Source organism: Aythya marila, assembly GCF_965140915.1.
Source record: "Aythya marila genome assembly, chromosome: 1".
NCBI classification, from domain to species: Eukaryota; Metazoa; Chordata; class Aves; order Anseriformes; family Anatidae; genus Aythya; species Aythya marila.
Genome location: NC_139042.1, coordinates 110,090,855 through 110,115,545, shown reverse-complemented (window position 1 = coordinate 110,115,545; position 24,691 = coordinate 110,090,855). Strand labels below are relative to the sequence as shown.

Here is a 24,691-nt window from a genome sequence, read left to right as displayed (position 1 = left end):
GCAAATTGAATAGGAGTCAGAAGTGTGCCCCGGTAGCCAGGAGGGTCAACCATACCCTGGGATACATCAGGCACGACATTGCTAGCTGGTTAAGGGGAGGGATTGTCCTGCACTGCTCTGCACTGGTGTGGCCTCACCTTGAGTGCAGCATGCAGTTTTTGGTGCCATGATGTAATAAAGACATAAAACTATCAGACAAGTGTCCAAAGAAGGGCTACAAAGATGGAGAAGGGTCTTGAGAGCAGGACATATGAGGAGCAGCTGAGGTCCCTTGGTTTGTTCAGCCCCGAGCAGAGCAGGCTGAGGGGAGGCCTCATGGCGGCCTGCAGCTCCCTCATGAGGGGAGCGGAGAGGCAGGCGCTGAGCTCTGCTCTCTGGGGACAGCGACAGGACCCGAGGGAACAGCATGGAGCTGGGACAGGGGAGGGTCAGGCTGGGGGTTAGGGAAAGGGTCTGCACCCAGAGGTGGTTGGGCACTGGGACAGACTCCCCAGGGCAGTGGTCATGACACTGAGCCTACTGGAGTTCAAGAAGGGTTTGGACAATGCTCTCAGACATAGGGTTTGATTTTTGGATGGTCCTGTGTGCAGCCAGGAGTGGGACTCAATGATCCTTGTGGTGCCCTTCCAACTTGGGATAATCAGTGATTCTAAGAGGGGATTTTGTACGTTAACCTTAATGTCATGAGCATGTTTGCTGAGGACCTGAGAAACAGATTTGATTTTTACATGGCAGACAGGAGGAGAGAACTTCATTAAGTTTCCTTGCCTAGCCCAACTGGAGATTAAACTTTACAGAGTCAGCTGATCTTGGTAAAATTAAGGTGGCTTTCTAAGGCCAGAGCTGCTGCAGTGTCTGAAGGTAATGGCTTATGTGGGGATGAGATGTGGCAGTTCTGCCTTCTCAGCCGCTCTCTTCTCTCTGGCGTAATCACTGTGTTGCAAGGGGCTTTAATCCCAAAGATTGGCCTCTCTTCTCAGTAATTACACATCCATGAGCAATGCCATGAGTAACAGGGGCTGCAGAGGTACATACTGGAGGTGTGCAGATACGCTGATATCCACACTGTGGCTGGTCTGGCCCTCAGCAGCAGCTCTGTGGGTTGCAGTGAGCTCTCAGCTCATCCCCCAAACGGTAATTTCAAGCTTGTGGCAGGCTGAAGCTCTATGCTGATCCAGAAGACATTCCTGTTTCTGGCGGGGTCTCTACCCATGGGGCTTCAGCAAAAGCTTTGTTGAAAGCCTGGATCATCGGCATAGCTGTGGGAGGAAGGAGAGCACCAAGTCCACCTGGACGCCCAGCAGAGACCTCCAGAAAGTAAACGCATCTTGGAGATGTTGATGGTGGAAAACAAGGTCCCTGCTATATCTAGGCTTCACTGAAGTAATCATAACAGTAAAAAAATATATATATTTTTATATATTTTTTTAAATATATATATATATATTTTTTTTCTCTCTACCTCAGAACAAACGAGCAATGGAAATTCCTTGACCCAAAATGTAAGCCAGTCAACTGGGAATACGTTATCATTGTTATCTTTAAATTGTTAATAGATTGCTGGTTTTAAACTCCCCTAAACCTACAAAGTATTGGGGTTAGAAAAGTAAAGATGTGTTGACTAGCTTGTGGAGTCATGCAGATGTGAGGGTAATTGTATATAGCTAGGATCTGTAAGAGAACAAAAGAGATGCTGTGTGAAGAATAGAAGCAACCACCTTCTCTCTGTTATAAATTGCCTCTATTCTTGGATTACATAACTTCTGCCAACTCTCCAAAGCACAGAAGAAAACTTTTTCTTCTCATTTTCCCCATCATTCCCTCACCTGCGGTGACCAGCTACAGACCTGGACGGGGGAACAGGGAGGGAGGATCGCTTGGCCAGGAGGTGGTTGTGAATCATGGAGTCTACGAGTGGTCGTGCTTGTTCATGCAAAGTCAAGCCATGCTCTTTAAAGCCCTTCTCTCTCTTTTTTTGCAGAGGCTGGTTTTGCTGTCACAGCTATTTCCCGTACCCCTGGGGTGACCTACAATGAGTCCTTCGACCTCCAGTGCATCATCAAGCCGCACTACCCATCCTGGGTCCCCGTGTCTGTGACGTGGCGTTTCCAGCCAGCAGGCAGCACTGAGTTTCACGACCTGGTCACCTTCACGCGTGACGGCGGGGTCCAGTGGGGTGACAGGTACATGGGCTTCCGGACCCGCACTGCCATCGAGAAAGCCGAGTCCAGCAACAACGTGCGCCTGAGCATCAGCCGGGCAAGTGACACGGAGGCTGGCAAGTACCAGTGCGTGGCCGAGCTCTGGAGGAAGAACTACAACAGCAGCTGGACACGGCTGGCAGACAGGACGTCCAACCTGCTGGAGATTAGGGTTCTGCGGCCAGGTAAGTTTGGAGAGCACGCAAGAGGGTCTGGGAGGTGTGCCGTGGGGATGGGCTGCATGTCAGTGCTGCAGTAGTCTCTCCAGAGGAAGGACTGCTCTTGTGGCTGCAACTGACATCTCACACTTGTGAAAGTCTTGGGTGGGATTTGAAACTGTTCACAGGGTTTTCTTCTGGGAGGTGAGGTGACTGAGGCTCGGTCCAGTTTCTGGGCTGTTCCTGTGAAATGGAAATGGCTTTCAGGATGCTGCCTCCTCTAAGAGAGGAGAGGGGCCGGATCAAAGGGAAGAGTGGCTCTCCCACCAAAGCCCCTACGTGCACACCCACCACAGGTGTTGTGCTACAGCTCTTATCTAGTGACTGGCTGCACCTCTTGCTCGGTTGGAGACATCTTCAAAAGCAGATAGTGATTAAAGAGCCTGACTTTCATCCCCACTAGAAACCAAGCCCTTTCCAGCTGGAAGTCCCCAAGTCCATGGGTGCCCATTCACAGCGAGCAACATCTAGGCAACAGAGACCTGCTTTGGCAGGGAGAGTCAGAAAACCTACAAAGTGCTTATGCTCCCTGTACAGCCAGTGGAGAGATTTCGGCTCCTTCTGTAGGTTTTGTTGATGAGGACTCTTTGATGGTGTCTCCTATTCCTCATGAAGGCTGCTAAGATGTGTGGTCAGGGCAGCTGTTGGCCACCACTGAGCTGAATGGTTTATTGCTATCTCAGCCTTAGGGCTAGAGTTCGTGTTTGAAGTGGGGCTTTTAGCACCTTCAGGGCTCTTGGCTCAGCTCCTTGCAGCACTGTCAGTCCTGCCCTCATGTTCCTGTGCAGAGGGATGCCTCCCTAGGGCCTGCCTTCTTGCTTAGGGATTGTATTTTTCCCCTCAATGGCCCTTTCCATACTCTCCTCCACCTTTCCCAACCCTCTGGAAAAGTCAGGGGATGCTGTGAGCTCCCTCATGAGCTTTCTGCCCTCTTTCTTCCCTCCCTTCCTCCTTCCTTGCCATCATCTCCATGTTAATCTTCTCCATTTGTCTTGATTACCCTGCCTTGTAATACATGTTTTACTGCTTGCAAGGTCACGTTGGTGATGTTCATCATTTTAGCTTATTTCCCTAGGAAACAGCAGTGACTGGAGATGGTCCCTGGAGTAATATGCTTCTTCATGGCATATTTCTGTGCGTGCATTTGTGTGTGACGCAGAGAGAAAGAGAAATCCTTGGTAATATCTTCCAGAAGAGAGCCTCTGTGCCACAGTTCAGTGTGGCCAGGAGGACGTTTAAGCCATGTTCTGGCAGCCGGTTCTTCTTTACTGGAGCAGTAAGCATCGAGGGATGCCTTAACAGAACAAGTGATCTAGGTCTCCATGGTTTTTACCTCTCCCTATCTCCCTGCTGCTCAGCGAGCTACTGCTACACAAATCTTAGCTGTCAGTCCAATGAGCCTTGCGTAATGTTTGTGGTTTTATGGCCCGCAAGGGGATGGACAAGAAGAGGGGGGCTCCTTTCTGACCCTCCTCCTCAGAGCGTCCCCAGCACTGCTATTGCACTCTGCGTTTCGTTTCCATGCCCCAGGCAGCCTCTAAGAGCCAGTGGTTTGAGTTCTCCATGAATGTGGTGCTGGCAGTCATGCCAGCTTCTGCTGTGGTTCTCGCTGGTTTTGCAAGCTGCAGAGGGTTGTGTCATCACCGGGTCCTTGGCTGGATCATCTCCAAACAGGGCCCAGGATGATGTGGGAAACACCTTCCTCAGTCACCTCCAAATGGATGTCCTAACATCCCCACGGTCAGACCTGTGCTGACGAAGCAGATGCTGGTTTTCAGATTACTACCCAGGGCTTCTTCGAAAGGGGTCGTTTGGGACCTCAGAATAATTGAGCACATGAGAGGGCTGTCACAGTCCAGGTCTGCGGCTCCATAAGTCACCTTAACCTGACATAACTTGAGGCTGCTACTGGATGCCTTAGTCCTAGGGGCTGCTTTCCTTTGTCACTCGCCCCAGCTCCCTGCCTTGCCCCATACACCAGTGGGTTTGGGGTGAGCTGTCTCCCCTACAGATCCACTAAGGGATGTGCAATGAAGAAGGCAAGTCTGAAAGTCTTCTGGCAAACTGAGCTATCTTATGTTCCCAGATTGTAAGCTAATGTTGGGATTCTAGTTTTCCCTGAAGACCCCTGCTCCCTATTTGTCAGAGTGACCTTTCTGTTTGACAGATTCCAGGTGCAGAAGTGGCAATCGATATATGTCAGCCTTTAAAGCCTGTTAAGGTGAGAAAGGTAAAACAGTGGCTGCCTGATTGCTCCATTAATCTCTTCGCTGTGTGAAATCCCACATCCTCGAGGGACTAGGTGCCGGAGCTTCCCGTGGTGTGTCAGTTTGCTGTTTCAACACTTCGGCTGTCTCTTCTTGGCACTCGTGTGGTGGGAAGGGTTTGCAGTTGTCATGCAGGCTGAGTGGTAGCTGAATTGCGTGTGTTAGCATGGCTGCATCATTTCATGTGCTGCTTTTCAGTTGGCCAACAGGTAACGCTGAGGAAGTGCCAGCAGCTTCAAACGCTTCAGCCCTTTCTTATTCCCAGGAAGAAACTAGCAGGGATTGGGAAATGTATCTCAGGAGAAGGAAGTGAACAGGGCAGGTAACTGCAGCACGAACCCAGCTGAGAACTGAAGGTCTGGAGGTGGGATGGCAGGAGTGGCCTGCGTGACATCTGGAGCTAGATCTGACCTTTGAACGTGATGCTCCTAGTCCCTGGGTCGTTACACGGACTGGCAGCATGAGGAAAAGCCCTATAAAGGATGCAGTCTGTACATGCGAGAGCTTGCAGAGAAATGAGGCGTCGGGAGGGCATGGTGTTCATCCCTTGGCAGTGCATGACAACCCAGCAGCAGCAGCAGCACTACCTGGCACTCCGGTGTTTGTCCCTTCCACGGCCTGCTCCTGGGTGTCACGCAGCCTGGAGCACACCAGGTTGCAGAGCAGAGGGCTCTGTGCACAGGCACGATGCCCCAGGCAGCTCCTGTGTGCTTCGGAGGGGCAGAGACCTGCACTGCTCGAGGGTGAGTGCTGGGTTTGAGCTTCTTCCCGCTGGAGTAGGCAGCCAGCTCCGGGGATCTGTCGGGCAGCATTAGGGACCGGGCTGGCGACTGGCTAGATTGCCTGTGGCTGTTTCGTGTCCTTCCAAGGCAGCGCTCTCCTTCCAGCTCTCGAGCTGCCTGTTGTTCCTTTCTCGGTGAGCTCATGTTGCAGCAGAGGGGAGGAACAATAAAAGTAGGCTGAATTCGTGCCAGCTGCTTCCCTGAAGCCAAAGCTGGCAGGAGACCACGCACAGGAGCATGGGCCGAGCTTGGAGCGAGCCCCAAGTGCAGGGGTGAAGCCTGCAGCCCACCTGCATCCTTCAGCCCCCAAGGCTGGGGCTTCCCCTGAGGGTTCACCAGCCCTTTCCCCTTGGTGCAGATGGTTTCTTTTGAACCCCAGTGAGCCTGAGGGTGTTTGGATTTGGCCGTGTGCCCTGTGGAGCCCAGGAGAGGCAGGCAGTAGGTGTGCAGGGGACAAGGGGGACCCGAGGGCTGGCGGGCTGGCTTTGTTCGTGGCTTCTCCGTAGATCTTGGTTCTCCCTGCCAAGTTTCCAGGGACGGAGCAGCTGAGACGGGGCAGGCTGTTTGTGAGCAGCGTGCGTCCCCGCGGTCTGCAGGACCCAGACAAGGGCAGCAGACAGTCTCTGGCGGCACAGGACGTGGCGGGGGGGCTGTGCTGCGGTCTGGGCAGGCTGGGACATCGCAATATGTCTCTCTTGGCAAGAAGGCTGGAGCAGATTCGTGCTGCTGCATCGCATTGACATTGTCCTCGTGCGCATTCCTGCACTCGTCTCTCCCCTGCGGGGTGATTTCGGCAGAGCTTCGAGGGGTCCGAGCGCTGCACCTTCGTGGGGAGCTGGCTCTGGGGCAGCATCACATTTGGGATCGCTCACATCCCCCTTCCCCATTAGAGAGCCCGACACGGCCCTTTCCACCCCCCAGCTGCAAGCTGCCCGCAGACCATCAGCCTGTGATAAATGCGCGGCCGCCCCTGTGCCCGCAAGTTGATGTCTTCTTCCCATCTTCTCCCGCCCTCCCTCCTGGCGTCAGCCCTCCGCCGGTCCTGTCGTGACTAATCCTGCAGCGGGCACACGGGGAGAGGCTGCAATCACCTCCATAAATCTGCCCTCCTGCTCCCGGGTTTCTGACAGTAATGAACGTGGGAGGAGGGACGGGGAGGGGCGGAGGGGGATGATAACCAAGCAGACGCCAGGGGTGCCGGGCTCCTCGCTGCTTTTTCACAAGCCGGGCTACAGCAGATTGATTGACCTGGGAACCATCAAGCAAACAAGACCGTCAGGCTCTTCATTAGAGCATTAATTAGCTTCCAGGGGCTCTCCAGGGGCTGCTCCGTAAAGTTTGGTTTATTAGGAGCTGTCAAGTTGAAACTGTCGTGGAGGGGGAGGGTGCAGGCTCCTCAACTGGCCTCGGAGAAGGGGGATGCTTGTGCCTGAACTTTGTTTGAGATCGGGGTGAACCAGAAAATCCTGTGCTTGGGTGGGTGCAGAGCTCTCTCTCTCCTGGTCTCCACTAGAAATTGCCCTGGCCACTGATAGCAGCCTGGAAAACCGAAGGATGGTAGAGAAGAGGAGGAGGACCCGTACCTCGTGGTCCGAGCTGTCACCAGCAGTTGTAGAGGGACTGCTCAGTGTCCTGCGCCTCCTTCCCTCGGAAGACGTGGTGAGCAGCCAAGGCGGTGGTGGCTGTAACTGGATACTGGGATGCTGGGAAGACGAGGAGAGGAAGAGGCAGGGGAGAATTGGGAACGCAGGCTGCCATATGGCATGCTCGGTGCTGGGAGAGGACTGATTTTCAAACAATTGCCAACACAATTGCTTGTGGAGGAGTTTAAGGGGAGGCGTTCCCTAACAAATGAAAATCAGATATTGCTGTTGCTGCCTTTCTCCCTTCTCATTTCTTAATAATGTTGTCTGTGCGTGAGGAATCCTCTTCTGCTTGGATGCTGGAGATGCCCTTCCTACCACTGATGGCCAGTGAGGCCCTGACCTCTCCCAGGCACTTCAGTGGAGGCTCAAATGAGCCTTTGCAAGGGCTGCGAGGTGCATTCTTCAAAACCCAACACTTTTAGCCTCTGGGAGCAACTAACAATACAGTTAAACAAGAAAAGGTAATGAGCTGGAAACTTCCTTACACAAGTGAAGTCTGGAAACTTATCTCAAGTTTGCTGCTTGCGTGATCTCAGGGTGGCTTTGCTCTGCAGAACAGCACTGCTTCCCTGCTTTAAAGCCTTCTGCTCCATCTGGCATATAGCTGCGCTCTTGCTTGAGTGATGAAGGAGTTCAAGAAGCGCTCAGCAGGGACAGGAGGCTGCTCATCAGCAGCCGTGACTGCAACACGGAGCAGTCTCCTCTCCCTGGGTGCTCAGAGCCTCGCTCCTTCCCCTCCACCACCCGCGGGTGAGACCTGCTGTCCTGCCCCAGAGCTGCTGCTCTTCCCTGTCGGCTTCCAGCGGTGCGTGACCCGGCGCTGTGCCTTTGCACAGACTCACATTAGCGACCCATCTGGTCCCCTTTTTCCTTTCCCAGTTGGCACGCGTGGGTTTGCTTCCTCCACCTCTGCCCCTAACCCTGCTGTGTGTGTGCCCACTGGTCTTACTGTGGGGATTCTTGCATCTCCGCTGTATGCAGGGTGTGCTGCTCTGTCCAAATTCATGCTCTTCATTGTTACTTCTTGAGGTGCAAGTTTTTCACTTCCATTTCAAAGCAGTCCCAGTTTCTCTCTTTGATACCTTGAGAGTGGTCTTCTGCTCCCGCTTGCAGGATGCATGCACAGAAGCAGAATGTCAGCCTGTTCGCAGTCTGTGCACACACAGCTTCTTCAATGTTGTTTTGAAGGCCTTCTCCCCACACTCTTTAGCTTCTTCTTGATCCGTATTTTACCTTGTGGAGCTAATGTCAGCAGAACATTTAAGGGCAATTTCTCTATACGAGTGTTTTTCCAGGACTTCCCCTGATGGGAAGATGGGCTCTCCAGTTAGCTTATGGAGGCAGCCGCAGCATGAAGCCGTGAATCGTGAGTTTGGGTCTCACGAGGCAGGTGGAGCTGGTCTAGCACTTGGTTGTGCAGGGGGAGGTGATCCTCAGCCCTGGCTGTTACTGCTGGCTGCATGGCCCTGCCCCGTTCCTTGTGCCAGCATCAGCCTTGCTGTGATCCCCCCACAGAAAATGAACACGGTGAAAAGAAGCAGTTAAAGGTGAGTGAGCTCTTGGATGGATTCAGCTGGGCACTCCCCAGGAGGCTGTATTTTTGCAGAGGGCAGCGCTGACAGCTTGGGGCTAGCAGCGCTGGCGCAGGCAGTGTCCAGCAGACCTCACGATCCTACAGCAGGTCTGTCTGGGGAACTTGCTCTCTGCATAGCAAGAAAATATCGTCTCATACCACCCTCAGCACCTCATCTCGCTGTGCATAGCCGCCAGCTTTTCAGCAGTGGCCTCTGAAACTACACAGGTAAATAGAGTGAGCACCAGGAAGACAGACAGTAATCATGGTTATGGGAAGCAGCTCTGCACTAGCATGCACCTCTGCAAACTTCCCAGCCATCTTTCTGACACCCTGTGAGGAAGTTTGGCCTTTAATAGCCAGGCTCCAGAACGACAGGGGAATTTGTGTGTAGTGCTGCCATATGTGTTGTAACTCGCTCTTTGGGTGCATTTAATTACTTTTTTTCCTAATTGACGTAGCACTCTTTTGTTTGAAATCTTTCTGTTGAAGGATTGATTCAATATCTCCATGTGTTATTTTCCTCTTTCCTTATCCTCGGCGGCTGTAGCTTGGTACTGAATTTATCTTCCAGTGATCCTATCTCCATATTTTAATTTACAAGTGATCAGTGAGCCGTATATTGTTCTCTGACAGCAGGCACAACTCGTGCTGGGAGTCTTTTACTCCCTCCCCCTGCCTCTCCTGCAGAACTTTTACATTTATTTCAGGGTTTGACAGGAAGGTTTCTGTTTTTAGGGTTGCAGGGCACTTTCATTTGGGCTGTCTTTGTGTTTGTTTCTGTTTCTTGAAGGTAAGTTGTCCCCGAGTCCACAGCCACCTCCAGATGCGAAGGTAGGTGAGCTCCAGCTGTGGTTCTCCCTCTCTGTTGCAGACACTCACATTGCTGCTTTGCTTTGTCTGTGCAGCCCACCTGAAATGAGAACCTGGGCCACCTGGGAGCTGCGGAAGCTTCGGGCATTGCTCTGAAACTAGCGGATCACAAGGGGAAAATGGCAGCGTGGTGTTCGAAGTCCAAGCCTTGGCTTTTTTATCTGCCTGCCTGGGAGGGGGCAGCACCCGAACGTGCCTCCAGAAAGGGTTAACGTTGTCTCTCCTTTCCGTAGAGCTGCTCTCCCAGTAATTCGATCATGTCAGCCTGTTTGCAGGCAATAATTCATTGTTATAGGAACACTACAGTAAAGTGACAAGTTAATAATGGCAGTAATAATGGCAGGCAAAGTCTAATGCTATTTCCCATTCTCCTGCTCCTGTTGCACCAGCAGCGGCCCATGTTGGCTAACACAATTTGCAGCCTCGCTAATCCAGTTTCAGTAGGGATTGTGTTCTATTAAGAGAGAATAACAGGAGTCGGGAGCTGTGCTGCCATGTTCCCGGGCTCCCTGGGGAGGCCGTGCTGGCGCTCCAAGTCTTTTGTCTTTGCTTTGCGGTGATTTCTGCGCGACGCTTAAGCCCATTGAGCAAGCTCCTCCTCGGAGCCTCTCACCGTCCTCCCTCCTGTGAACGCCTTGCGGAGAAGAGAGGGACCAGAGGGAAGGGTCACTCCTTCCAGTTCCCACATCTCTCCCTTTTGTATGCTCCTTTTCCTAGGAAATTCGAGGCCCCCGTCCCTCATCGCGCTGAGTCAGTAGGCCGGCTTGTGCTTGCTCTGCTCCCATCGCCACAGCGCGTGTCCTTGCAACGCTTGTGGAGGCAGAGGAGGCTCTCGATCCGTGCTTTTATGGAGGAGGCAGCAGAGGTGCCGAGCGTTCGCACATGTCTCAGCCTGCGGCAGAGCGGTGACCTGCATACAGGTCTCTCGGAGCCGAGGCAAACAGGAATTAGGTCACTGGGTGCTTTCGGGGAAATGGCGAGGCGCCTGAGGGTGCGCGGCCGTTGTGACTGCAGGGTTGGGGCGTCAGCTGAGGCTGTGCCAGAAGCCCCTCACAGTTGAGGGATGTCTGAAGCCAAGGGTGCAGGGCAGAGACGCAGGTCCTGTGCGTAAGCATCGTTTCGGGTCGAGGAAATGGGTCTCTCCCGATGGACCTGTTAGGCACCATCCCTGGTGTCAAACCGTGCGTGGGCTCGCGCTGCGGTGTCCCCGTTTCTCCTGTCCCCACCTCCCTCACCTTGAGACGGCGAGATCCCAGCGGAGGCTTTTACAAGTAGGGCAGTCCCTGGGAAAGCTGTGTAATACTTCACCAGGTCTCTCCAGGAGAGCACGTCTTCTGGAGGAGTGCTCCCCGGGGGGTGACGGTCTCCAAAGTGGGACACAGCAGCCCTCGCCACCTCCCTGTACTCGTGACGGGGCTCCCCGGGGGCTCTGTGGTCTGCTTCTGGCTGTCTTTGTGCCCACCCCTTCTGCCTCATGGCAGCTTCCCAGGGGCGTGCAGAGCTCGGTCATCCCCTAGCTGGCAGCCCCCTCTCTCTACACAACAGGGGGGCATGGTGGGTTTTGTGTTTTTTTTTTATTAAGGAGGCTGTCTTCAGCTACAACTGAGTACTGCAGTTCCCATGTGGGAAACGAACCCTTATCAAAGGCCTGCCCTTACATTTTCTCGACACCTACAAGGGAAGATGATGCAAAAAGTCTGCGAGCACCTTTTTTATCGGAGCATCTTAAGTCACAGATTGCGAAGTGCTTTAATAAAGGTGAGTGTTGTAACCCCGGCCTGATGATTAGGGAGCAGAGACAAGGGAGCCAGGCGGCTTTACCGCTGCAGGGAGTCAGCAGGAGAGCTGCGCATCGTGCCGCTGCTTCTGCCCTCCTCTGCTGACTCGTGTCCCTTCCCCCCTAACATTTGTGTATCTGTGCTTATCAAATACCTGGCTTGAGGAGACTGCCTGCCTGCTTCGTGGTGTGTAGAAATCCCCCTCCATACATACCGGCCTGTGGAGTACCTGGCCATATTGTGGCCTGCTGTGGTTCCCAGGTGGCCCAGATCTGGCCCCCAGCCCACAGATGCAAGCTTTCGGGACCAGGTATCCCGAGGCGGTGCCTGTCCCTGCAAATTAATAGGGATGTTTTCCTCAGCCTGGGAGTTAATGCAGGGAGACTGTGATGCTGGAGGATGCTGCATGAAGTGAGCTGTCTAGTGAGCGTACAGACGTGCTGCGGACACCTCGCGCCTTCGCCAGCCACTCCAACCAGGCAGGGAAGTAATGTCCCTGCATCCTGGCCAGGCTCCAGCGTGAGGCATCGCCCATTCAGCCTCACGTTGCTCCTCCAGCAGACACAGTGGGATGCCTGTACTGGTGCAGGAGAGCATTTATGTCTCCGTGCCATCGGAGAGCTGATGTCTTCAGCACCAGCACAGTTGCAGAACTCAATACACCTGTGTTCTTCAGCCAGGTTGCATGGCTGGGCGAGGAGACGGGGCTGGTTTAAGAGAAATACAAGGGTTTTAACCATGACCTGTTGCCAGTGTAAATTGAGAGCCTTAACAGCATATGTAGTGCCAATTACAGCACATCAAGGTGTGATATCCTCTTTACTGGCACCCTCCGGGGAGCCGGCAGACATCGTGGCAAAGGATTATGGCTTGCAGACGATAGGCACGGTAGCTTCACCTCGACACATGCACCTGTTTTCCTCCTCAAGCAGATGTTTGGGAAGCTGTTAAGAGAACATCAGCCTCCTGCCAGCACAGCAGAAGGTGCCGTGTAACCCTGCCTGCTCCCGTGGCTGCACCCACCGCCCCTGCTGCTCGGCAGCGCTGGAGCAGCCCTGCCCTGGCGCAGCACAGCCCCGGGGCAGGCTGCATCAGCTCCCTGTGGAGGCCCAGACACGTCCCCGAGCCAGGAAAGGGAGTTTCCCTGTGTCAGGAGGGCAAGTTTTGGCTGGCTTGCTGCCTGGGATGTCAGTCTTCTTGCAGTCCCGCTCATGCACCAGCAACTGCGGTAATTTCCATGTCGTGCAGGCGTCTTTAGACATGACCTGGCAAGTCACACGCAGCGTGGCGAGATGTGCTTTACCATGGAGAGGTCTTACCCATCGGGATGAAAGAAAGAGCCGGACTTTGTGGTGGTGTATTGCACCATCGCCCTGGCCCACTCACTTCAGAATTCATTTTTTCTTCCAAATCTCCATTCCCGAGTGCCAGCTGAGCCTTTTGGATCGGTTGCATGCCTGCGAATGGTGGCTGGTGGTCCCACCTCCAACACTCCCGTGGGATGGCAGGGGTGTGAGCAGCCCCACGGAGCTTCCTGCATCCTGACCGCGTTGGCGAGCGTGCCAGCCTGCAGCCCGACGGAGCGGCTGCTCCCAGGCAGCCCCCGTGCCGTGGTGGTTGTGAGCCAGCGGTGTGCAGCCCCTGGTCTGCGAAAACAGGGAGCTGTTCCTAAAGGATCTGCGGAAGGGAATAGGGAAGAGGCAGGCTGGCATCGTGAGGTGCACGTTCGCTGTGTAGGATGTGGCACCTGGGTGGAAAAGCGCTTGGTGTTCGCAGGTAGGAAAAGGCTGGGGAGGGCCTGCGAGCGTGGAATTTAGGATCTCGTTGTTGGCAGAGTTGGGAAGAATTCTTCCCCACCGCCCTCACCCCCACGTAAAAGATCCTCGCTTGCCTCTGCTGGTGGCGCTGCGAGGTGGGCAGAGCGCGGTGCCGGCAGCTCCCGCCCGTGCACGCCCCGACAGCGCGCGTGGATGCGGAGCGACCCCGCCGCGTGTGTACAGGCTGCATTTTAATAGATATAGGGCTGCCGACTTAACATACACAGTTGCTATAGGAACAGAGGTTTCCTTAGGAACGGTTGCAGAAAATAATCCAGTACCAATTAAAAATAAACTGTTTGGAAAGGGGGCTGGGGGGAGAAAGGAAACTGCTGAGAAGCACCTTCCCCTTTATTGGCTCATCTCTCGGGGACTCGGAAGATTGATTAATGCTTGAAATAACCTTTCTTAGCCGACAGCGAGCTGGGGAGGTGGGATGAGCGTGCGTGCAGCAGCTGAGGCTGGTGTCCTGGGGTGAAACAAAGGGGCTGGAGTGTGCCTGGGGGGTGGGGGTGCAGCAGAAATACGACAGCGTGATGCTAAATCTCCCCATTGAGTTGAAGTCCCCCAGAGAGGAAGAACAAGGGGCCTTTTCCCTCCTTCCCTCCCTCCGCTGTCTGCGTACCCGTAACGCAGCCATCCGGGCTTTATTAGCATACTGATTAAAGCCAGGGGCAACGTGGGCTCCAGGGGAACTTCTAATGCATTGCCAGGACGCCTGTCTCAGATGCTGTGCTGGAGCAGAAAGTGTCACTGTCGGGGGAGTTTCTCCCTTCCATTTGATGTTGCTTGCCCGTACCCATTAGCTCCCTCGCTCATCGCTCGTGCCAGCAGGCATCCGAGACCCTGGCGCCCAAGGGACAGCGGCAGGAAGGCGCGACACAAAGCGAGGAGCCCTCGCCGTGGTGGGGAGAGGAGGCAGCGCCGCTTCCTCGCAGGCGAGCAGAGGATGCGTGGGCCGGACGGCTCCCCTGGCAGGGCTCAGTCTTCCACGCCCGTAGCACCGCGCTGCTGCCATGCCTCTGGTGCCCAGGGCGCTCGGTAGGCTTCCTTAAGAGATTTGCTAATTGTACGCAGAAGACCTTTGCCAGGCAGCTCCCTTTCAGGGGGAAGCAGCCGTGTGAGGCACCAGGGGAGCTTGGAGAGGTCAGGACAGGAGGGGCTGGAGCAGCACCGGCACACACCTTCTGCCTCTCAACTGTTGAAGACCATCGCAAAGTGTAAGGATGCCCTTTATAAGCTGTGGCTGAGTGTTGGTGCCACGGGGTGCAGCAGGAAAGGGGTAGGAGCAGCGTGCAGGATCCCTCATGCATCACCTCCATTCAGGGAAGCCTGATTTCCTGCCTGTGCCCAGGTGTCCTGGGTAATGCAGCATCCTTCACGCTCACACCTCTGGCTCATCCCTTCCAGGTCTGCACTTCCCCCAGCCTCACGTTCAGCAGGAGCTGCTGGTCGCTGTAGGAGAGGCGAAGGTGGTGGCAGGGCTGCTCAAGGGGAGAGTGTGTGGCCAGAGGCTGCTCCTCTCGTCTGGTCTTCAGCTGCCAGGCTTCCCCCAGTGCAAGTGTCACATGAGGGCGCTTCACATCCTCCTCTGCAAGTGTCAGTGCCGTGGGTCAGGGCTCGCCGCATCAGGCACAGCCTGAACACACAGGGGAAGGCTCTGTCTCCTGCTCCTGCAGGGAGGGGGCAGTTGGAGACCAACATCTCACTCTACAACAGAGCTAATGCCGTCCTCAACACTGCGTGACCGCTCAGCTGCCCATGCGGGAGCTACAGTCACACTTGGGAAGCTGAGAGCGGTGGCGTGGCCGTGACTTCTCCCAGGTGATGCAGTCCTCGGTGGCCCTGGAGCCAGAGCTCCTGGCTGCTGGAGCGCAGCGTGTTCCCTGCTGGTCCTCCCCAGTGGGATGCTTCTCTCCCAGTCGTGCCCGTGGCTGCTCCCCTAATCAGTGCGTGTCTGCAGGTTGCGTGTCACACCGGGGTGTGACAGCAGTAGGGGCTTGTTTAATTCACTCTTTCTGGAAATGGTTTTCTGTGGAACTGGTCAAAAGCCCATTGGTATATGCTGCAAGCTGTGTGATTTCACTAAGAAAAAAAGCACTTGTGTCTGAAGGATGGTTGCAGCTGAAGAGACGGGGAAACTGAGTTTGGGTGTAGCCTTCACACTAGGTTTGGTGCTCTCAACCACAGCAAAACTAAGAAAGGGAGACTTTTAAAAAAGACTGTGGAAAAGCAGGTGCCTCGCTGAGGGACCTGGTGGGAAAATTCAGGAATAGAGGGGAGGTGAAAAGGAGAGAAGGCTTGGTAGGAGAACAGCTAAATGTTTTTTTCCTGAAGGTTCATTGTAAGGCAAGAGCAGCCGTGTGTGCAGCCGGGGGAGAGCTCTCTGGTCCTCCCCCAAACAGGTGAGTCTCTTTTCCATGTCCATGACCCACCTCTTCTCACCTGTCCCCGTTCCTCCCTGGCAGTGACCAAGCTGCAGGTGAGCAAGTCGAAGCGGAGCATCACCCTGGTGGAGAACCGCCCCATCCCGCTCAACTGCTCTGTCAAATCCCAGACTAGCCCCGACTCGCACTTCGCCGTGCTGTGGTACGTCCACAAGCCCTCCGACGCGGACGGCAAGCTCATCCTGAAGACCACCCACAGCTCGGCCTTCGAGTACGGCACCTATGCGGAGGAGGAGGGCCTGCGGGGCCGGCTGCAGTTCGAGCGCTCGGCGTCGGGCGGGCTCTTCAGCCTGACGGTCCAGCGGGCCGAGGTCCGCGACAGCGGCAGCTACTACTGCCACGTGGAGGAGTGGCTGCTCAGCCCCAACCACGCCTGGTACAAGCTGGCAGAGGAGGTGTCGGGGCGGACCGAGGTCACCGTCAAGCAGCCAGGTAGCGCGCGCCGTGCTGCTGGGGTCCTCTGGGGCCTTTCGGCGCCGGCTGTTGTGCACATCTCCTGCTGAGCTCCGCTGGGGCAGCAGGGAGCTTGTGCTCTTCTTTCTGCTACAGCCTTCTCGCCCCCTCCTTGCATCCTCATGCCTGCGCATCCCTTCAGGGAGACATTATTTCCCCTCCTTCAGTGTCACCCGCCTACACCGGGTTGGTGTCCATCTTAGGGTCCCTGCCTGTGCCCCTCCATCTGGAGGGCCGCTGTAATGAGCCAGGTTTCTTTATCCTCAAAGGTGTCACGTAGAAAGTGTGTCAGCTAGCAACCTAATGAGGGAGAACTGGTGTGTGCCTGCCTGGGAGAGCATTTTTATGTTTTGCACATGGTTTAATTTCACTCTGCATCTGTATCCTGGCAGGCGTGGGGAGTCTTGTCTCTTTTCCCTTTGCGCTGTGCACATGAGATGTGAGTAATCAGTTTAATGAGGTGGGGAGCTGGCTGCCAGGAAAGGAGAAATCTGCTCTGCTGGTGCTTTCCGTGGCAGAGGACATCTCTGGCAAAGATGGGCTGAAGGTGGCCACCAGAAGCTGGGGCCACAGCCCTCATTCCAGGCAGAGAGGCAAGGACTGTCCCTGAGAGCAGCCAGCACCCCATGCACGCTGCTGATGCGGAACATCAGTACTCCATAAGGAAGCCCTGGCTTGCTCCCGGTGCCTAATTCTGGAGATTAAATTCACCTGGTTGTGCAGGGAGTGCAGCAGGCCAGAGCATACTGCTCACGGCCAGTCCCAGCTGCTTGTTTCTGCCTGCAGATCCCCGAATTGGCTGTGGGGCAGTCAGGGAGCGGGGAGCTGCGATTTGCCCCCTCCTTCACATCACCCACCTCTCACTGGGAAGTACGGTGCCTGTCGCTTACTCCTGTGGCCGTACCAGGGAAGTCCACACTGTGCCCCCTGAAAGAGGTTGTAAAGGAATTAGGAGTGTACCACACGTCATTTCACTTAAAAGAGCTGATTGCTATCACCCCCCGAGTATCAATGAAATTATTGAGCAAAAACCAGGGGCATTCCCAACGCAGCAAAACACCGTGTGTGCCTCTGCCCTCGTGCCACTTCTCGTTTTGCAGTAGTGGTTCCCTATAACCAGCTGTCCCTTCTCTGCCTTGTTTTTTTTCCCCTTTTCCCACTGCAGCGGAGCTTACTGGCTGGGGTGTGACCAGGCTCGTGCCCTGCCCCAAGGGGAGAATGAGAAGAGCTTCACGTGTGACTTCCCTTCACGAGATGTTTGTGCACTCAGGATCCCCCAGGTCCTATGAGGAGATGTGGGGTTCCCACTTCCCTGTGCCAAATTCAGCCTTGCTGGTTGCTAGTCTGAGATTTTCAGAAGGCCTCAGAACCACCAGTCCCATTTTCTTTTCCTCGCTTTTTTTTTTCCTTCTTCCCCTTCCTCTTCTCTTCCATCACACCCCAGGACTGTATCTATGGAGGGTGATGCACTTGGGGAGACCCGACCCCTGGCATCCCTCAGTCACCCTGCGTTTCTCCCGGCCTTCCCCCGCAGATAACCGCCTGCAGGTGAACCAGACCCACAGGAACATCACGGTGCTGGAGAACCAGTGGGTGACCCTGGAGTGCCAGGTGAGCAGCCGGAGCAGCCCCTCGTCGCAGCTCTCGGTGGAGTGGTACGTCTGGCGGCCGGGGCACCCGGAGAAGGAGGCCGTGGCGCGGCTGAGCCGGCAGAGCACGCTGCGCTACGGGGACCTGGCGGCGCTGGGCGACCTGCGGGGCCGCATCCACATGGAGAGCCCGTCCCTGGGCCTCTACCTGCTCTCCATCCAGAACGCCACCGTGCGGGACAGCGGGGTGTACGACTGCCGCGTGGAGGAGTGGCTCCTCGACCCCAGCGACCGCTGGTACAAGCGGGCAGAGGACCTCTCCGGGCTCACCACCCTCACCGTGAAGCAGCCAGGTGAGGAGCACCTCATGCCACCGCCTCGGAGCCGCTCTCTGCCCTCCTGCATCACCGTCCGTCTGTCACCAGTGGAGGGTCTGGGCAGAGGGCATGGCTGCTGCTCTATGGGCCATGCTGATGCCTTCTTGGGTGTCTTCACTGGCCCCTTGCTTTTCTGGAAGGAGTGTTCAGCAAGCTCTGCGAGCACAGCTAGACAGGCTTGGGATTTTGTCACTACTGCATCTGCAAATTTATTTTTTTACAGCAGTTTTGGCAGATTCGGTAGAGCAGGCTTCAGATTTTATTCACATTTGGACTGAGAATGAGATGGCAGAAGCTCTCTGTGCTTTCTAGGCAGGGTCTCTGCATGGGAAGAGGGCAGCAGAGGGGTTGAGACCCTCACTGGTGTCCAGGCAGTTTTACACGATGCTGCTCCCTGCTCCACAGGTAAAGATGTGGGCAATGCCAGCTCCAAGCCTTCGTCTGGATTAGAACCAGGGCTGGGGATTCTCCATGGGGCAGGAGCTGGCTAGGAAGAGCCTGCCTCTGTATGGGCAAGGGGGAGCCTCCCATGCCTTCTGGCTACCTTATTCCCCATGATAGAGGTTCAGGTGGCTCCCACTGTGTAGCACCACTGTTTTGGCTACACTCAGACACAGGGAGATGGGGATCGGGATGCCTCTCGCTCTTTCCAAGATCTAGGGGGGTGAAAAATTCTCAGGAAGTTCAAAGCAAGGAGGAAACTCCAGTTTGGTGAGTTTTACCAATAGATGACAATCTGCAAGGACAATTTACCTTGGGAAATATGGATTCTCTAGTTTTTGAGCCAAGTGACTCCAGATTAAATGCCTGTCTTAAAGGAAGGCTGTAGGTCAAACGAAAGTTATAGTCTTCACTTGCTGGATACCTTCCAGCTTTAAAAAAAACACACTCTGCAAGTATTTTTTGGTGCTTTATGCCTGCCCACTTCAGCAAGGTGTCAGCCTCGTAACTCTGTGATGGAGCTGGCAAGATTATAAGATCCTGGGAAGGTTTTATTGGTAATTCCTTGCAGAGAAAAATTTGTGCTGCAAAAAGTGGGAGCTGTCTCAGGGGACAGCCCAGCTCTTGTCCATGAAGTCCTTGCTCAGGAAGCTTCTCTGGCTGAGATGGCTTCAGCAGAGGTCCCCCAGAGCTCCCAGGCAGACCCTGGTATGCTGCATCCCTGCACAGCTCTACGTGCAGCTCCTCATTTGGGATGGAAATTGCCAGCCCTGAAGGACAGGGGACTGAACGTGAGGGGAAATCCTCTAGGCTCCACCTGAATTGTGGAAGGATGTGGAGTGGGAAGAAGAGGGGGAGTTGGGAGTGCAACAATTCAATATATATATATATTAATTTTTTTTTGTTACAAGTGCTTTGTTGGTGTTTGGTTTTCTTTCATGACAGGCAGTACTTAACAAAGTGACTGAATTTAAAAATAGCATAGCTTGTGACTCATGTCTCATTAGTGAGGATCTCCATACTCATCTTCCAGTACTATAATCATGAACAAAGAAAAAAAAAAAAACACAACCCTCAGTGTCTTCAGACTTTAGTTCTCTTTCTGTTTAACCTGCTGAGGTGGGGGAGGCTCCGTGTTTATTTTGACAAGCCATTTCCTCCCCTTCCTCCTTTTTACCTCAGAAGTCCCCAAAATCTCAGGGCTTACCTCATTCCTGTAGGAATCCCTGTGGTGAAGATGAGAACTGAAAACACTCGTGTTGCCTCCAGCCCTAACAGCTCTGGCCTTAATGAAGATTTTCCACAGGGGACCGTTTAAGAATTGTAGGACAGGCACTGTAGTGTGAAACCCGGACACCTCCTGTCTGGGGAAGGGCCCCAGGTGAGGTTTGGGGGACAGCAGCACCCTGTGCCCTCTCCTGCAGGGACCCCAGGATCTGCGAGGGTCAGGGCTTGCCCAGCTGGTGCTCTCTTCAAGCTGCCCCTCTCTTCAAGCTGCTGGCTTGCCCTTCATGCTGAACTCCTGCATTAGGAAGGGCTTTTTAATCTTTAAATGAAAGCTTAGATCTGGGCTGATTGTGATCCCCTGAGTATGTGTTCCCTGGCAGGATGACTAAATCAAATGTTAATTGCTCTTGAAGTCAGCCTTTAATCAACTCATCTGAGGTTCTGGCCACTGTATATCAGTTAGCTAAAAACATCTCTGTAGCCTTGCAGCAAGTAATAGGGAAGAAAAGAGAGAGACTTTAGGAAGCTTCCTTGCTGCTTCTGTGCTGCGGTCATCTCTGTGGAGGAGTCTGTTACCTAATTAACTTCCCAAATTGCTGGAAAAAAAATCTGTCCTCCTGTGCCTCAGACATCGCTGATTTTCAAGTCCTTTGAGCACTCTCAGGCAGGTTAGAAAGCCAAGATACACAGGTACCTGTGTGGGGTCAAGCCTTCAGGTTTCACCTGGATCGCACCCAGTGTAGCAGCCGTGGTGGCAATCTGCTCCGCACTCACCTCTCCCATTTTGTCCTCCCAGACCCCACCTTGCAGGTGGACACGGCCACCGCCAACCTCACGGTGCAGGAGAAGGAGTCCTTCCCGCTGGACTGCAGCATCCTGTCCCGCTCCAGCCCGGAGTCCCACTTTGCGGTGACGTGGTACAACCTGCGGGCCAAAGAGGCGGGTGGCCGTGCGGAGGAAGAAGAGGAAGAGGAGAGGGAAGCGGTGCTGAGCGTGGGCCCCGATGCCGTCTTCAGCCCCGAGACGGGTCGCTGGGAGGGCCGCCTGCGCTTCCAGCGCCTCTCGGCCGTGCTCTTCCGCCTGACGGTGCTGCAGGCTGGCGGTGCCGACAGCGGCAACTACTCGTGCCGCGTGGAGGAGTGGCTGGCCGACCCCAACGGCGTGTGGTACCGGCTGGCGGAGGAGGAGTCGGGCACGGTCGCCGTTCACGTGCAGGATGCAGGTGAGAAGAGATGAGGACCCCAAGCTGCCCGTGTGTCTTGGTTTGTGTGGGCATGACCGGCCCCCTGCCCTGGGGACTTGGAGCCTGGACCTGGTCTGCAACGGGGCGTATCTGTGGTACTGGTGCTGTTCCAATCGAGCTGCGGGCTTGTAGCCCAGCTCTGCGGGCTGGGTTGACCCCATGCTCACCGTACAGTCACTTGTATGTGGGCCCAGGGCTGTGGCACTAGGGTCTCCTCCCCATAACTCTCAAAGCCATTGGGTGGTTTAGAGGCCTCAGAGATAGCTGAGGTCGTGAGAGTTTTGTGGTCCGTTAATTGAGATACACTAAGATGCTGCCTCTGTACCACCACTGAGGGAAACACTTTGTGATAAGGCTCCCTGCTTTATAAGATATCAGAAAATCTGCACCAGGGAGGAAGATCTTTAGCACTCATGAAACTCTTAGCAGGAGATAAAGCCGAATCATGCCCTGTAATAGCTTTTTTCTGCTGCTCTGTTTTCCAGTATTGGTGTTTTTTGTCAGAGCCCTACCTCCTGTTATGATACAGATTAATGAGCATCTGTTTTTTATGTTTCTGAAGAAGTCTGTAAGCTATGTGCTGCGTAGAAGCTGTAAAACGTGACTATCCTGTGTCTCTTTTCAGGCTCCACCCTGCAGTCTGTCATCTGCTCCAATGACGCCCTCTTCTACTTCGTGTTCTTCTACCCCTTCCCCATCTTCGGCATCTTGATCATCACCATCCTCCTGGTGCGGTTCAAGAGCCGGAACTCCAGCAAGAACTCGGAGGGCAAGAACGGGGTCCCCTTGCTGTGGATCAAAGAGCCGCACCTCAACTACTCGCCCACTTGCCTAGAGCCACCAGTCCTCAGCATCCACCCGGGAACCATAGACTAAAGAGACGAGAGGTGCCCAGGAGGACACGCAGAGAGAGAGAAGCAGAGACACACCAGGAACCCTAAGGAACAGAGTGGTTTTCATTGTTCTTGTTTCATTTGTTTCAGTGTCTGTGCTCCGACGCGGCGGCTGAGCTCTGCGGAGCGCCCAGCCGGTGGGGACGGGAAGGTCCGAGGCTTCTTCCAGCACCTGTGGGAACGCACCCAGCCACCGAGACAGCACCGAGCCTATGCGTTTGCTGTACATAGCGGATATTCCTCTCATTAATTTTGATCCCATCCGTTGTTGTCCGTTGGGCCGTTACTTTTTCGTCGTCGTTTCTTTTCCGTCTCCCAAAGAACTGTAGGCTTCCCCCTCTCTCCACACAGCGAGGAGTTCCCAGGGGGCTTTTGGTCCTGGGACGATCTCTGGAGGTAAATGTGTACGTGTACCAAAACAGACTTGTTTTTTCCTCCTGAGATTCTGTGCCACGGTGAAGAAGGTCTTTTCCCAAGGTGCGCTGAGCTAGCTGCTCCCTCTTCCAAAGCAGGCAAAGCCAGGACCACCTCTGAAGGGTTTAGGTGGGGTATTGGGAGGTCCATCTCAAAAACTGGCTGTAGCCTCAGGATCTTCTTGCCTCCGTCTTACTGTTCTCTCAGGAGGAGGCAATACACCTTTTGGGAGCATTCCCCAGTCTTGGGGAATTGAACATTCATTGAACTGAATGTTCAGTGCGCTTGCAATCAGGACAAAAGCAATTTAGCTGGTCTCCAGGAACTGAGCGGGGAAACAGAAGGAAGGTACCTGAAAGCCTTGACTTTGTTTTAATCAAAGAAGGTCCTCATGCGGTCCAGCATGCCAGAGAGATGCTGCCACCACTGATGAGGCAGCTCCTCTCCGTGCCCCACTTGCCTGGGGACGGGTGGCTGGATCCAGTCTCTGAAGGCTTCAACTTGACCAAAGTAATGACTCTACAAATGGGGAAAGAGAAAGCTCCGTGGGTTGGATTCACGGTCCCTGGATGGTTCAGCCAAGGAGCCCAGTCACAGCCACGCAGCAGGGACGTGCACTTAACCACCTCATGTCACCAGGGTTCCCAGCAGCTCGCGCGGCTTCCCAGTACGAGCTTGGACAGGGCAAGGAGCCTGCATCGCACCTGCACCCTGGGGGCTTCCACGTCCCTTTGGGTTGAGAGAAATCTTCCCGTATGTGTGTGTGTGCGTGTGCTGTTTTCCATCTCTGGGGCTTTAGGAGGAGAAACCGTTTTGCCGTAAGCCCTCTCTCCTGGCAAAGTCACCTGCTCTTGTTGTACGCAACTGCCGTGACAGGAAATGCTGTTCTTTCTGTGAAAGATATGGCTCTCACGAAGCAAACCAGGGCTCTCTCCATGTGGGGCACCTACGCTCAAGTACCCCGTACTGCCAAGTACCCCTGCTGTGTCCTGTGGAGGAAACCGCCTCCTCCCCAATACACCCTAAGCGTTTTGTCTGGCGGAAGAAAGTGTTTGCCAAAAACGGCCTTTTGTTGTCTTCCTTGACGTCTTCCTGGCAAATCTGGCCATTTGTTTTTTGCAGCATGGCTGAAGCCAACGTGGGCGGATGGGTGCAGCCGCAAGACACCCCCCTGCCTCGCGTGAGAGAGGTGCCATACCTGCAGCTGCCGACCTCTTTGGGAGGGTCGGACCCCTCTTTGTGAAGAGAAGGGGACCTCAGCAGATGCTCTGTAGTACTAGTAGGTTAAACCCTGATGCCTTGACATTTCAGAAGTGGTGAAGCCTCAGGTGGGAGATCTGCGTGGCACATCCTCTCTCCTGGCTAGAAGAGGAGCTTGCATCTTATCTGCGGGGATGCAGATGGTCCCACTCCAGTGGCAGGAGAGTCCGCTGCCACCTCTACTCCTCCACCAGAATGTCATTCGTTTCTTCTTCTGCTGAGAAGCCCAAATTGCACTCACCCCTCTGCAAAGTCTCCCTCCTTGAGACGTAATTGCTTACTGGCCCCAGCATACGCATAATATCACACTCCTATATATATACATATATATATATATCTCACACACCCACACTTGTCTTCCCTTTCTGGATAAGGAGTCTGCACAGAGAGGAGTGGGATGAAAAGTGAATGGAACTGAAGAACCAAGACATGAACAACAGCAGCTGCAGCCAGTGGGTATTGTTTCATAAATGTAGTATCTCTTGTACATACTGCTTCAGGGCAGGAACTGCAATTCATTTCAGCTTTAAAGGAAAAAGAGAAAGTCAGCAGGAGCTGTTCTTCCTTGGAGAGCGTGTGCTGCATCTGAACCAGGCTCCTCCTCTCCAGTCTGCCTGCCCCAGCAGCACTGCCCCGGACCAGGGCTCTCGTGGAGGGCTTTTCCACAGCTCCCCTTGGCCCAAACTGGTCCCTGCCCAGCCAACAGTTCTTGCACCGAGCCCAGGCTTTCCCAGGAAGCGGCTCCTGTGATGGTCCCAGAATGTACCTTGCCACTGACATTTCTCCGTTGTTCTGGCAGTCTGTTGCCCAGTCTCTAAGTTATCTTTGTTTTTATAAGGCAGACTCTTCCTGTAATGAGTTTCGACATGAAGCTTTCCAAACCACTCTCTCTGCTGTAACTTTCTGTACTGAACCTGAGATGAAAGAGAGATAGCCTATCCATGCATGATGTGGAAAAATGTTTGGATTTTTTAAAAAACAAAACAAAAACAAAAAAACTTTGTACTATGTTGCACTAAAACATGTTTTATACAACACACCTGAGAGCTGTAGTAAACTGTGTTGAAATTGTGATTCATACTGCTGCTGGTTTTTGTCTGATTTGGGCTTTTGTTGTACCTTTATGCACAGTCCCTACATAAAGGTGTGCTGAACTCCCAAGCCAGTTCCCCCTTTTAGGCAGCCTCTCCTT

The 24,691-nt window shown here is 54.2% G+C and overlaps 1 protein-coding gene across 2 annotated transcripts in view; it reads left to right on the top strand.

Moving 5' to 3' along the window:
* The window catches only part of IGSF3 (immunoglobulin superfamily member 3), an 82,110-nt gene extending 58,303 nt beyond the window's left edge, over nt 1-23,807 (top strand). For both annotated transcript variants that reach the window (XM_082775229.1, XM_082775228.1), the window contains 5 exons: nt 1,982-2,386; nt 15,624-16,034; nt 17,590-17,997; nt 20,486-20,911; nt 21,558-23,807. In XM_082775229.1, the coding sequence (XP_082631355.1) occupies nt 1,982-2,386; nt 15,624-16,034; nt 17,590-17,997; nt 20,486-20,911; nt 21,558-21,808 (1,901 nt within the window). In that variant the 3' untranslated portion in view covers nt 21,809-23,807. The remainder of the gene's footprint in view (nt 1-1,981; nt 2,387-15,623; nt 16,035-17,589; nt 17,998-20,485; nt 20,912-21,557) is intronic.
* The last annotated feature ends 884 nt before the right edge of the window (nt 23,808-24,691 follow it).